Source organism: Acipenser ruthenus, chromosome 18 (genome assembly GCF_902713425.1).
Source record: "Acipenser ruthenus chromosome 18, fAciRut3.2 maternal haplotype, whole genome shotgun sequence".
Lineage (NCBI taxonomy): Eukaryota > Metazoa > Chordata > Actinopteri > Acipenseriformes > Acipenseridae > Acipenser > Acipenser ruthenus.
In genome coordinates, this window is record NC_081206.1 from 15,054,936 (window position 1) to 15,069,519 (window position 14,584).

General features: G+C 41.5%; 1 protein-coding gene across 2 annotated transcripts in view; it reads right to left on the reverse strand.

Annotated features, from left to right (window-relative positions):
* The window catches only part of LOC117424211 (polypeptide N-acetylgalactosaminyltransferase 16-like), a 44,643-nt gene extending 33,590 nt beyond the window's left edge, over positions 1-11,053 (reverse strand). The window contains exons 1-2 of one of the 2 annotated variants that reach the window (XM_058991266.1): positions 4,596-4,674; positions 3,107-3,165 (exon numbers count right to left, since the gene is read on the reverse strand). In XM_058991266.1, coding sequence (XP_058847249.1) covers positions 3,107-3,165; positions 4,596-4,659 — 123 coding nt within the window. In that variant the 5' untranslated portion in view covers positions 4,660-4,674. Of the gene's footprint in view, positions 1-3,106; positions 3,166-4,595; positions 4,675-10,699 lie in introns of those variants that run through there. The other variant, XM_034040375.3, reaches the window with a different exon arrangement.
* Positions 11,054-14,584: the final 3,531 nt, after the last annotated feature.

The window sequence follows — 14,584 nt, forward strand, 5'->3', positions numbered from 1 at the left end:
ACCATCGTTTTTGCTGACCTGCTTTAATAAAATGGGAAATGTTTTAAAACTTTAGATAAGATTGTATCTGATAAAGTAAAGGGCTAATTTATAATAACAGATACTGAAATAGAAAACACTTGCATTGCAGGTGACCTGAGCACACTGCCTGCCTTCCCCTCAGTCCTGACCTGAGCACACTGCCTGCCTGTCCCTCAGTCCTGACCTGAGCACACTGCCTGCCTGTCCCTCAGTCCTGGGCCTCTCCCAAACATGGACTCAAATGTCAGACTGTGTTGTGTTTTTTTTCTCTTGTGACCTGAGACGGATTGGAACCCAGACCTCCAGAGGAGACAGGCATTGAGTGACATGTGACTCAGCCCGCCTAAGCCCCGGACTTGAAGGTTTTGTAATATAAGTAGGATGTGTCCCTGGAGAGAGCTATACTCCTGCGGCAATGACCTCCCAAAGCCCCTTCCTCAGACACACTGTTCATGATATTGCTGTAATGAGGTGTCTAGAGAAAGAAGCAGCATGCTATCAGGTTGCTGGCATGACATCATTTTCCACTTCAAAGCTCAATACTTGCGAGGGAGATAAATGATTTAGATAAAACTCAGATCACAGTTTAACTGACATCTCTGGGGAAAATAGCCCAGAAAAGATTTAAGACAGCCTGCCCAGCAAAATAAACCAGGAGGCCCCGATGTTCAAGCATCCTCAACACTCGTACTGCAACGTCTTGCTGTGTACAGAGACTCCTTCTTTAAATGCTCAATCCAAGACCACTCAGAACACACAGTAAAACAAACCCTTACCTTCATCACTGACTGAGATGCTTTGGGTCTACAAAATAACCAATACCAAAAACAAAATAAATCACACCCACTAGCTTAATCTAGGAGGTATGTCTGATCAGATCAAACTGTTTGTAGTAATATGGAAACGTAGAAAAGCCATGGTGGTGAAAAGGTCCCTGTGTGAAAGCAAGTGGTCTGCAGCAATGATATGGTCAGAGGTTCAAAGAATGTGGCGCTGAAACAGTTAATGTTCACTGGACACAACCTGCAGTGGAACTGCGAGAATCGAGAATGCAGCTGTGTACCAACTATAAGAGCCTTTGTCAAAGCATGTGTTCTGTACCACTGATATGGCCAGAGGTTACAGCAATGTGAGGGTACATTTTTAAAGCTTATTCACCTGTGATTTTGCTATTCAGAATCACTTTAAAATATACAGCTGTTCATTTTTTGTTTAGGGGCTAGATATGATAGATAGATATGAACATGTGTGAGACTTCCCCATACATATTTCCATGAACACATCAGCTGTTTAGAGTGTGGTTGGCATGGCAACAAGAGCGCAGGAGCAGGTCCCTCGAGGGGGTCCTCTGGGCCAGTGGAGGGGGTTAACACAATGACTTACCCCCCCCGGGATCAAGTCTCAGCAAGCATTGGGGGAGGAAAGCAGGCTAGTTTAAACAGGAAGTTAGACCTTTTTAACTTGATTAGCAGGCAACAAAACACATTATTTACACTATCAAAACTTCTAATACTAAGACTAAAAAAAGAAGTCATTTTTCTGTACTCTGTTTGAGAGGAGCTGTTTAATTTTTCTGTACTAGCAATCATTTTGAGTGGAGCTGTTTTTCTTAGACCTCTTTACAGATCTTCAGTGTTACCGTTTTTTTTTTTAATTGTCTTTTAATTTTGTAAGTCTCTATGAAATCGACCTCAATATCTCTTGACCAAGGAAGTGCAATACTAACTGAATGCAAGGCCTGCAAAGAGATTTCTTTAACCTAGCGTAGTACCAGATTTCATGTTTCTGGCAAAGCTGTAGCATATTTCAGGGTTTAGATGTGCCATTATTCCTTAATTATTTGGATTTCGCTCTCATGTTGTATAATAGCTAATTTCATGCTCACTACAGTCAGCACTGGTATATCCGTTATCCAGATACACATCAGTCGTGTTTTACCAGCCTTGTATTAAGAATTAAATCAATCCCCATTATATATATGTAACAAATGAATGTACTTACCTGTCACACACGATCTCCGACTCCGTCAACAGTTTTCTGATACAAAGTCCATCTCTTCAATATTACAATTTATCTGAATATTCGTCACAGCCCATGTTTAAAAAAAAATCTCTCTAATGCCAAATCAGTCTGTCTTATATTGTGCAGTTACTCCAGTTTCACCTGACGAAAATGCAGCCAAAACAAAGCGAACGAGACAAGCTAGGGTAATGTGACAGTTAATCATGAAACACTTTTAGATACTGTGAGTATTTTTTTTTTTTTATCTGTGATCTTTTGTTGCTTTTTTATTTGTAAGTGAACTGTGACATTAGGACCTTATCGAGCACTATATTCTGCAATTTTGAATACTGACTTTGGATACTGTTTTAATTCTAGAAAATGTGTTTTTTTTTTTTTTATCTTTTGGTTTTGTTAAATTGCATTGCCTTTTACGTTTTGCGCAGTTCTGTGCATAGATAACATTTAGATTTCATTTTGCTGTTGGGTCGTTAATGGGAAATTTTACACACCGCTACAATACGTACCAGATTTAAAAGCATGTACTGTAGTTAACGTGTCATCTCTTTAGTTTTGGCAAGTGATATTTTCAGAATCATATCATTCTGAATTAAAATACTACTTATGTTAAATATAGTACTGTACCAACAAAACCAATACAGTACATCTAAATGGAAGCCTACTTATTTTAAAAACACAGTCCTTTCAGATATATATTTTTGATATTGTCTGTTTTTCAGGGAACACAAAAAAGATACAAGGGTTGGAACGGGCCAAAATGAAATAATCAGATATGTGTCACATGCGTTTAACCATCACTGAAGTTTTAAACCGTCAGACATGTGAGTGCTGACTGTATTACATGAGTCAGCTAAATGTATTTGTTCATTACAAATTGAAAGTAAAAAATACAATAATGACATAAGAAAGATCATTAACAATAAATAAACTGATTAAAAAAATTAAAATAACATCATGTTTTAAATTGAAAATACATGTTTCTTTCCAGCGAGTGGAAGTCCCAACATGAATTATGAAATCGTTTTGTTAGTGAGTATTAACATGCGAGACTGATGGAACTTACCATACATCTGTAGCAGTTTGGTAGCCAACCAGAAATATTCCTGGAACTTTCTCCCAGAGCTATTAAAACAATCAATAGCGCTGCATTTAGAAATACAAATAAAAAACCAATAAATGCCTCTGGAAGTCTTTCTCAATGAACGCTGAAGACCCTGAGAAAGTCTTCTAGACTACAGGAAAGGTTTGCCACGGAATTGATTAGCTTTCTTTTAGAATTTCTAGAACAGACTTCACAAAAACATTATTTAAGTAACAGGAGTTAAAGCTTTGTGCATAATTGCTTTTCAGGAATCTGTGAAGTGGGTGAGACATACCTGTGCTGTATGAGGACTATATGGACCAGTCGTAGCTAACCCAGATACCAATCTCAGTACAGTTTTCTATTAGTGATCACAGACAGCTCACAGAATGTAGGTGAGGCTCCAATGCCTTCCTCAGTGTAAAGTCAGGGCAAACAGGACAGTAAGGTCACAGGGAGAGACAGCACAGAAACTGTTGCGTTGGAACAGTGAGTAAGCCTTTACTAAGCTGTATAGTACACAGCGCTGACAATAATTCCAGCACACGTTACCTAAAATGTACAGACCTCATTTATTAGAGCTCAGATTTTTCTAAACTCACACTAAGGTGAATTTGTTTTTTTACTGGTAATTTATCTGAAGTAGTTAGTGAAGCTTGGTTAGTGTAGGTTTTGCTGGTCTCTATATCGTGCAGCTCTGTGGGAGACAGCAAGGCACAAACCTCACTCAAACAGGGACAGAAACATGTGAAGTCTTCCTTTAGGGGATAGAACATGAAACCGGCCTCTCGCCCTTTCACTGAAAGCTGTAGTGCTTTAAGCTGTATCGTTATTTCTTATAGATTAAGTAGCTTCAAACTGAATTTTAAGAGTTAAATGAAGAGTTCCGGGTTCTGTTGCTATAGTGAAGGGTTCCGGGTTCTGTTGCTATAGTATTGATTTATATCGAGTACAGTATTAATTAATCAACAGCGATAGGCCTGCTAGCATTCATTGCAACACATCTCTCACTATTTAATTAGGTAGCTACATATAAACTGCTGTATTTAGAAACAATCATTATACCGTTTTATGAGTAAAAGTGATGTGGGGGTCTGGCTTGAGAACATACAAAACAGAAAATAAATGACGCTCTAATAAAAGTGATGCTTACAATGCGTCTCTGTGGTTACACAAACTGTGTTCTGTTGGAAAACTGATGCAGACCTAACCTAATACTACTGCCTTAAATCTGAAGTCGTTAAACAACATGAATACAGCATACTCTCTGTATCAATCAAATGCAGGAGTATTAACACAGCACAGTTACAGCACCTATACAAATGCATACCGCTGTTCAGAATTCATTTGGAGAGCAAAGTCGTTCATTCAGCTGCAAGCCTCTATTACCTGACATGTTTCAACTGGTCTTTGTTTTGCACAGTATGATTGGATAGCAGGACACATTGGATTTTTTGTGCAGCCTCCTTACCTTGGATTATCTTCAGCGATGTCCGCAGAGACCGGTAATAACACCAGCTTCTCAACGATTGCATGGGGCTGCTTTCCTTGTGCAATACCGTGAAATTCAGGAATTATTTTTAATCGGAAAATACTTTTTTTTTTTTTTTTTTTTTTAACTTTACCACAACGAATATTACCCAAATGGCGCAAAGTCAAAGTAGCAAGATTTTTTTTTTAATTTATTAAATCGGCAATTATTTTATTATTTTCTCCCTATTTAGCATATCCAATTATTTTTAGGCTCAGCTCACCGCTACCACCCCCGCACTGACTCGGGAGGGCGAAGACGAACACACGCTGTCCTCCGATTGTGCGCCGCCCCCTGGCAGCTCCCGTCTACGGTCGGCAATAGAATAGCCTGGACTCGAACTGACGACCTCCAGGCTATGGGGCGCATCCTGCACTCCACGTGGATTTCCATTACCATATGCGCCACTCGGAACCCCCCGCAAGATTTTTTGATGGTGTTTCTGACAGGCTTCCTAATCATATCACAGAGTGTATTTATGCTGGAGTCCATTGCATTATGGGAACGAGGGATTGTTTATACAAAGAAAAATCTAATGATCGTTTTGTGTTTTTTATTTAATTAAAAAGAATCCTGTCTCACATTGATGTACACATATATTTGTATGTGTTAACTATACCCTACATGCTCAGAGACCCTGCAACCCACAGCTTTGGAAGACAGCATTACTGTTTCTTAATGCATCTGTCACTGTCAATAGTGATTCTAGTGTGTTTTATAAAATATATTTAGCCATTCTTTATTTACAATACGATAAGGCTTATTTCTTGATTAGGGTCACATGAAAACGCAGTTTAAAAGATTAATAACACAGGAATGAGACGTTAGACTGATACTGCAGCTTTACCCCCTGAACGCATTCATGCTGGATAAAGCCAACCAGAGAGAACAATGCAGCATTCCCCTGGGACACAGTGTTAGTTTCCCCAGGTTTATAAAGTCGAGTGCATTAGGGCTTTTTACAGACAGCTCCACACTCAGTATCCCCGGTAGGTGTTCAGCTGCCAGCCTCGTGTAATTCACTTCAGCGATCGACCTTGCTGTTTTATTGGATGTTGTTTGCAATGTTTTCCTCTGATGCGCATACCTCTGTTCCACTGGGAGTTCAGAGCACTTGGGAATGTTTGTTTTCCACCTGCCCCAGACGGAGATCTGTGTCGGCCCCATCCTCAACCACAGTGTTTTTTGCACAGGAATTCTGCAGTTTCCCCCATGGTTATACCATGTTTTTTTAAGTTTATTTATATCACCACTCTGTGCTTTACCATGCTTTACTACACTTTACTATGAGTTTACCATTGGAACATTTGTATAAGGACAGTAAGGATTGTGTCTCGCTCACTGCTACTCCACACTCCGATGCAGCAGAGTATCGTCCAATTAGAGGTAAAAACACGCACAGCACTATATACTAGGACTCACAAAAAGCCTTTGACAAAGCACTGCACGAAAGACTAATAAGGGTGAATACAAGGAAATACATGCAAGTGGATCTGTAAGGGTTTAAAATATACTGCAGTACCTGGCCGAGGGAACTCTTAGCTGGAGCTCAGTGTACTCAGGGGTGCAAATGTCTGGTTACATATTGGATCTCAGACTGCAGATGGAAACCGTGGTAGGCAGGTAGGCAAGCCAGTTTAATACACAGGAACGAGGTGAGTTAATAATTTAATACACAGGAACGAGGTGACTTAATATTGCTGCGTAAGCCAAATATGAGATTTATTGCTGCCACCTACAGGACTGGAGTGCACCTTAATCAATGCAAATCATTTTACGGTCATTGCTGCAGTGTAATAGATTACCATGAATATGCATGTCTGCGTCCCTTTCCATTCTGTACGTCCCGTGAACGCAAGACTAAATATTTTTCCATCCAATGGATTTATTTTGCGCAAAATTTAGCGTTAACGCAACCTCTGATTACTATGTATAATAATATGCACAGGCATGCTTTCTGTTGTATTATATTACTGTGTATAATAATATGCACAGGCATGCTTTCTGTTGTGTTATATTACTATGTATAATAATATGCACAGGCATGCTTTCTGTTGTGTTATATTACTATGTATAATAATATGCACAGGCATGCTTTCTGTTGTGTTATATTACTATGTATAATAATATGCACAGGCATGCTTCCTGTTGTATTATATTACTGTGTATAATAATATGCATGTGGCAGGATGACAGAGGTTTGAGACTCAGAGACAGTATAAAGTTCAAAATAAAGCTTTTTAATAAACAAAAAATAATCAAATAAACAGGCACAAGGGCCAAACAAAAAGATTTCAATCACAAAATAAACACAAAACAAAACTTACAAAATAAAGGGTTCCAGGCTGGGCGATGCCTTCACTGGATGAGACAATCCACAAAAACCAAACCCAGCAAACACCAACACCAACTTGCTTCCTCAGCTCCCTCCTCCTAATGGGCCTTTTATGTCAGGTGGCTGGGTGCTGATTGATCGTTAATTACTCTAATTAACTAATCAACCCCAGCCACCTGAACACAATAAACCCAGGCAGGTAGGGGAATTTAACCCCATAACTGCCAATTTCTAAAGGGCAGAGCTCTGCTCTGCCACAATGCACAAGCATGCTTCCTGTTGTATTATATTACTATGTATAATAATATGCACAGGCATGCTTCCTGTTGTATTATATTACTATGTATAATAATATGCACAAGCATGCTTTCTGTTGTATTATATATGTATAATAATATGCACAGGCATGCTTTCTGTTGTATTATATTACTATGTATAATAATATGCACAAGCATGCTTTCTGTTGTATTATATTACTATGTATAATAATATGCACAAGCATGCTTCCTGTTGTATTTCAAGGCATTTATGAAACTCATTTGTTTTGCTTGTTGCTTTTGAATAATAAAGTGTCCTCAATGCATCAGTTATTGTCACTTATCACCTGTCTGATTTTCCATCAGTTGCTGATTGTGCCTCTAGAATAGGCACCATGGAAGTGTGAAAATAAAGGCTGGACATCAAGCTAGGCAGCACAGCAATACTTATCTGTGTAATATCACAGAAATAGGACAGCAGTGAGGCAACAGCAAGCCAGCCCCACTCTGGATCAGCACCCTACTGAAATACATTCATGCACTGGAGTGATTTCTTCTGCTAGATTGATCACTCCCATAGTATTCCCATAGAGGAATACAGTTTATATTCCACTTCCAATTGTGAGTTGCCATGGGAACGCCATACCACATTCTTTCCTAGTCTAGCCGTATTCACCACACTTCACAGGGAGGCTGTTCAGGAATATAAGAGCCAGGGTTTAATAATCCACATTATGAATGACAAGTACAACTACACAACTATCAGCAACCAGGAGGAATGAAAATGAGGAAATCCTCTTTGTTACTGCTGGGAACATAAGAGCATGAATGACATTGAATATTATGGGGTTGATGGAGTTCATTTTACTCTCCAGAGATGTTTTTTAATGTAATGTGGTACTAATTATACTTTTGTTTTCCTGCCAATTCCAATTGAATTTGGAAGGATATTCAAACATGAAAAACATGTGTTCACCCCAGCACAACTGTACCTATAAGACTGCCCGGCGAACAGCACTTGAATTGTACACACTCAATGGATCTGGGTTGCACAGTTTCTCATTTCTCTTCATTTCCTACAGGCGAGTTGCTTTTTGCTGACAGGCTGAATTTCTATATAATGTATGATTACTTGAAATGGAACAGAAACAGAAACAGTGTGATAAATAAATCTGTCATGAACGGTCCACAAGACTGGCTCTCCTTCCTATTCTTGAAATTAGAAAGCTGTGCCATGATGCACTGGAATTAGAAAGCTGTGCCACGACGCCCTGGAATTAGAAAGCTGTGCCACGATGCACTGGAATTAGAAAGCTGTGCCACGATGCCCTGGAATTAGAAAGCTGTGCCATGACGCCCTGGAATTAGAAAGCTGTGCCACGACGCCCTGGAATTAGAAAGCTGTGCCACGATGCCCTGGAATTAGAAAGCTGTGCCACGATGCACTGGAATTAGAAAGCTGTGCCATGACGCCCTGGAATTAGAAAGCTGTGCCACGACGCCCTGGAATTAGAAAGCTGTGCCACGATGCCCTGGAATTAGAAAGCTGTGCCACGACGCACTGGAATTAGAAAGCTGTGCCACGATGCACTGGAATTAGAAAGCTGTGCCACGACGCACTGGAATTAGAAAGCTGTGCCACGATGCCCTGGAATTAGAAAGCTGTGCCATGACGCACTGGAATTAGAAAGCTGTGCCATGACGCACTGGAATTAGAAAGCTGTGCCACGATGCCCTGGAATTAGAAAGCTGTGCCACGACACACTGGAATTAGAAAGCTGTGCCACGACGCACTGGAATTAGAAAGCTGTGCCACGATGCACTGGAATTAGAAAGCTGTGCCACGATGCCCTGGAATTAGAAAGCTGTGCCACGACGCACTGGAATTAGAAAGCTGTGCCACGATGCCCTGGAATTAGAAAGCTGTGCCACGATGCCCTGGAATTAGAAAGCTGTGCCACGATGCCCTGGAATTAGAAAGCTGTGCCACGATGCCCTGGAATTAGAAAGCTGTGCCACGATGCCCTGGAATTAGAAAGCTGTGCCACGATGCCCTGGAATTAGAAAGCTGTGCCACGACACACTGGAATTAGAAAGCTGTGCCACGACGCCCTGGAATTAGAAAGCTGTGCCATGACGCCCTGGAATTAGAAAGCTGTGCCACGACACACTGGAATTAGAAAGCTGTGCCACGACGCACTGGAATTAGAAAGCTGTGCCACGACGCATATAAAGCAAACTTCTGAAGCTAGACACTGTCCCTGACATTATTCTGTAATACAGGAATGGACATAAGACTCCCATTGCACAGCAATATGATCCATTCCTGGTTTTACTGTGAGTTTATTAAGACACACCTGAGCTGGTTACCTGTACACTGGGGCTAATCAAGCTCCCATTGGAACCTGGAATGGAGTCATATTTCCATCCATGAAATACAGAAAAGCTGCATCTCCCTGTTGAAAATCAGTTTCAGGTCAGGATGGGCAAGATGTGAAAAACTGACAGAAGGCGAAAGAAAGGGCTGTTCTATAACATTAATGATAAGAAATGAAGACAGACAGATAGATGGATAGAGCTATGAATTTTCTGCATACTGTATCTTCAGAACTAAACTTTCTAAATGTACAGCAGACCTCCTACCAGTATAGCAACAACTAACTGTGTATTGTAGCTATGATAAGAAAACACCTGTTACCAATGGATACTGCATAACACAGCACATTATGGATAACAAAATGAAGGACGCATGAGATGGAATTCAGAATACAACATAGAAATCTGATGAAAGCAGGAATTGTGCATACAAGAAGACACATATATCACATAACCCCAGGGAGCACGCGAACCATCGCCTAACTAAACCCCAATGATAATGCACTGCACGCGCCACAGAAAGCAAAACAGCATCCCAGCGCTCGTGACACCCGCAGCGTCGTTACAAAAGCACCCAGCAGACGAGCGTTTCATTCAGACAGACTTTTAAATATTACTTAGACAATGTATTGGCGACATCATCAAAATGTCACTGACAGCAGTACGGGAATTTAATTAATTTAATGAACATGTAAATATGAATTACAAATAATAATCCCATTTTAAAATGAAATGCCGCAGCTATCTCATTATGCAAAACGCTATCAATGCAGTACTAGCCAGTGCAATTAAACTTGAGCCCGAACAAAAACAAAAAACATCAATCTCCAATTAATTACACATCTGTAAGAAAGAGGGGTCAGTCATAATGCGCTACAAACTGCCTCGCTTCTCAGACTTGAAGCAGGTATGAAACCAGTTGAAGTACAGCATGCATCTACATTGTACAAGTGTACTCAGCATGGAAGTGCAAACAAGTATCGTTTCATCCACCTTCTGCAATGCATCACCGACGAGTACGAATCAACATGCAAACCACACTCGCTTGCGGCTCGGTTCAACACAATTGTACTCACGATGAGCGGGATAGTTCTGTCCTCCCTGTGGATCTCCAGCCGGCCTGGCGCTCTCTGCCCATGGCTTTTGCTGCCGCTGGACCTCGGGTGAGATGCTGAAGATGGGGAGGAATGCGGCTTGTTATCCTGCCATAAATAATAAAAGGTGCCGAGTATCCATGCGACAGTCAGGATAGCAATGGCATTGGCCCTAATCCTCCGCATCGTGAGCCCATAGGCAGGGCAGGCGAGCTGGGGAGGATGGGGTCTATTGTGGATGACAGCTGCGCTTCGGAAAGTGTGTACCGTCACTAGCCACAGCCAGCCTTGGTTTGCCTGAGCCTGCTCTACCTCTCTCTCTCTCTCTCTCTACTTGTAAGCTGATCGAGCGGTGGCCCCCGTTTAGGAGCGCAAGAGACACACACCGCAAAGGTCCTAGTGCCGGCTATGTTCCTCAGTTTTCCTCTCCTTGCCAAGGGGCGCACACACGTACACAGCTAGAGAAATCACAATCCGGTAATTGTATTTTTGTTTTACAAGTGAGAGGTCAGCAGACATACCGCCCTCGTTCATATTCTCAATTGTTATTACCGTAATAATAATAATAGCTGACTTATTTTGGAGTTAAGTGAAAGTGCACTCCATGAACAGCAGTTACAACATGTCTTGAAAATGTCACTGACCCTCCATATGAAAACACTAGCAGTAGTATTCATTATGGACCTGCAGAGTTATATTATATCACTATAGTGTAGCTACAGTGCCTTTGAGGGTGGAAACAAACTAGCCAGCTTTCTGATTGAGTGTAGAGAAGGCTCAGCTATGGAAGGATGTAGAATAGATATACCAGGGCAATTATTATTTATTTCTTAGCAGACGCCCTTATCCAGGGTGACACAATTGTTACAAGTATCACATTATTTTTACATACATTTACCCATTTATACAGTTGGATATTTACTGGAGCAATCTAGGTAAAGTACCTTGCTCAAGGGTACAGCAGCAGTGTCCCCCACCTGGGATTGAACCCACAACCCTCCGGTCAAGAGTCCAGAGCCCTAACCACTACTCCACACTGCTGCCCTATATTCGGAGCAAAACTTCATTGTGCACATTGTGTTTCTGTGCTCTTCAACAAACAGAACCCTGATTGGAACACGTTACTGCTAGTTAAGATGACCATATGGCTCTGTGTTCAGTGGGACAGTTTGGGGCAGTTCAGGCTTTTCAACTCACACCCCAATGCATTCTGGTACGTTTTAACTGTCAACCCAATGCATTCTGGTATGTTTTACCTGTCTCAGGTACCATTCTTACCTTTAAGAGTAGCAGGACTACGCTTACCAGCATGCATTGGGTTGTGAGTTGAAAAGCCTGAACTGTCCCAAAATGTCCCGCTGTACACGGAGCCATGTGGCCATCTTACTGCTAGTTGACTGCGTTGGGAAGGTCAACCAGCAAGGTAAGGTTTTTATTACCATTAGAATTGCTTTTTTTTTTTTTTACAAGACACCAGGCTCGTTTGCAAAAGCAGTGTTTGAATATGTAACCTCACAGAACCATCAGGAGTCAGAAGAACTCACACACAGCAGTGTTTTACACAGAATTGATAGTTAGACTTCAGGATAGTATTTCAGGTACACTTGTGGGTTGACTTGCTCATTCAGATCTTTTACATGTACAGAGCCTCGAGACCCAGCTGGTGCTGTGAGATCTCAGGGTGCTGGTCTCCCTGCAGTCCCTGTAGATTCTGAATGAAGGGGATTCAGCCACGGCTTGCATTGTAATGGCTGTCTCTGGGATTCTATTAGAGAGTATAAGAGCCTCTCGTTCTCTTTCTCTGCTCCACCAGCAAAGAGGGAGGCTGTTCAGAGAGTATAAGAGCCTCTCGTTCTCTTTCTCTGTTCCACCAGCAAGGAGGAAGGCTGTTCAGAGAGTGTAAGAGCCTCTCGTTCTCTTTCTCTGCTCCACCAGCAAGGAGGGAGGCTGTTCAGAGAGTGTAAGAGCCTCTCGTTCTCTTAGTCTGCTCCACCAGCAAGGAGGGAGGTTGTTCAGAGAGTATAAGAGCCTCTCGTTCTCTTTCTCTGCTCCACCAGCAAGGAGGGAGGCTGTTCAGAGAGTGTAAGAGTCTCTCATTCTCTTTGTCTGCTCCACCAGCAAGGAGGGAGGTTGTTCAGAGAGTATAAGAGCCTCTCCTTCTCTTTCTCTGCTCCACCAGCAAGGAGGGAGGCTGTTCAGAGCGTATGAGCTCAGACTGCAGACTGCATCGTATTGTATTTAAACACACACACACGCCTGTTCTCTTATTTTACATTCTCTGTAGTAAATACAAAGCTGACAGCATTCCAAATGACCAGCCATTTCCAGCAATATACATTTGCACAGCTGTATTCGATGTGACATCATTGTTACTTCACCTAGATCCAGCCTGGTTCACTTCATGCAGCTGTCTCCTGCAGAATGTCTGATACTAGGGGGTTTGGAACATGGCCGGGGTCAGGAATCAGGATACAGGGGAGTTCATACAGAGTGAGCGAGACAGGGAGACACAAATACAAGGTAAGAGTCAACAGATGTACATTTCCAGATTGCTGAAGTGTTTGAAGCTGTGGATAATCTTGAATTACCCAGCAAGTGCCGAGGATATAGGGGAGGCCATCGTACATACACACATCACACCAAATATGAGGAAACCAGTTGTGATGAACCTTGGATTTCACATTCTTTAGTTTAAGTTATTGAGAGAATTGCATTGTGGCATATTGTGTACATACATGTGCAGTATCACATTGCTTCAAACTGGTACACAGCAGAATAGGGGCATGACGTCACCACCTTGCACCCAACAGCAATGAGAGGGAACATACCAAACGCTTTGCCAAGTCACCCAGTGACTTCACCCGCCCTGCTGTATTAACGTCTCAGGAATCATCATTAATGTAGACCAGATGTTGCTCTATTTTCCTTCACAGTCAGTGAGTCAGTGTGTCTGCGCTGGGGGATTAAAACACATCTTCTGGCCCCCAGCCCCCACCTCCCTCCCAGAGGTCAGTCCCAGCATTGTTAATCTCTGTGTGCACTGCTGCTTTCAGGGCACTTCTGTAACATACACTGTCATTGTCAGTCCTCATATTAACATATAGATTTGTTAAGCATGTTTCATATGAAAATACACAGGACTGTTGCTGACTAATCATTCCAGGACTATGGGCTGTGGAGATGAGGACTCTATACTGTCGTATAGACTGCTGAGGATCCTTCAGCCAATCCGAGCACACGTGTCATCTGCTGTATTACACGGCACATGACAGAGAAACTCAATTAATGACATCACTGTGCCATTTTCACTGTGCTTTATTCTCAACAGCAAGATGGTTGACGTCAAAAATCCTACTTGAGGCAGAATTCCGTTCAAATGCAAAGTTAATTCAAAATGGTGACATCACAATCAACCTTAGAGGGTACATAAGGACCTTTTTATTTTATTGTGTTACATGTTCCCATGTGTTACTGTTTACGTAAGCTGTGTGTATTGATTTCAATTATTATTATTATTTTTTTTTACATTTTGACCACTTTTTTAAACTTTTAAATTGCATTCCCTGCCTCAAGATGGCTTCCCATGTACCTGCATGGACCTCAGAACTACATTTCCCATCATCCTCCTCGTAAATACATCTCAGTTACATGTGAGCAGGAGGATGATGGGAAATGTAATTCTGAGAGGTCCATGCAGGTACATGGGAAGCCAAAAAAGTGGTCAAAAGGTAAAAAAAAAAAAAAAAATTAAAACAATACACACCTTACGTAAACAGTTGTAGTAACACATGGGAACATGTAACACAATAAAATAAAAAGGTCCTTGTGTACTCTTAACCTTAACGGTGACATCACAACCAACCTTAT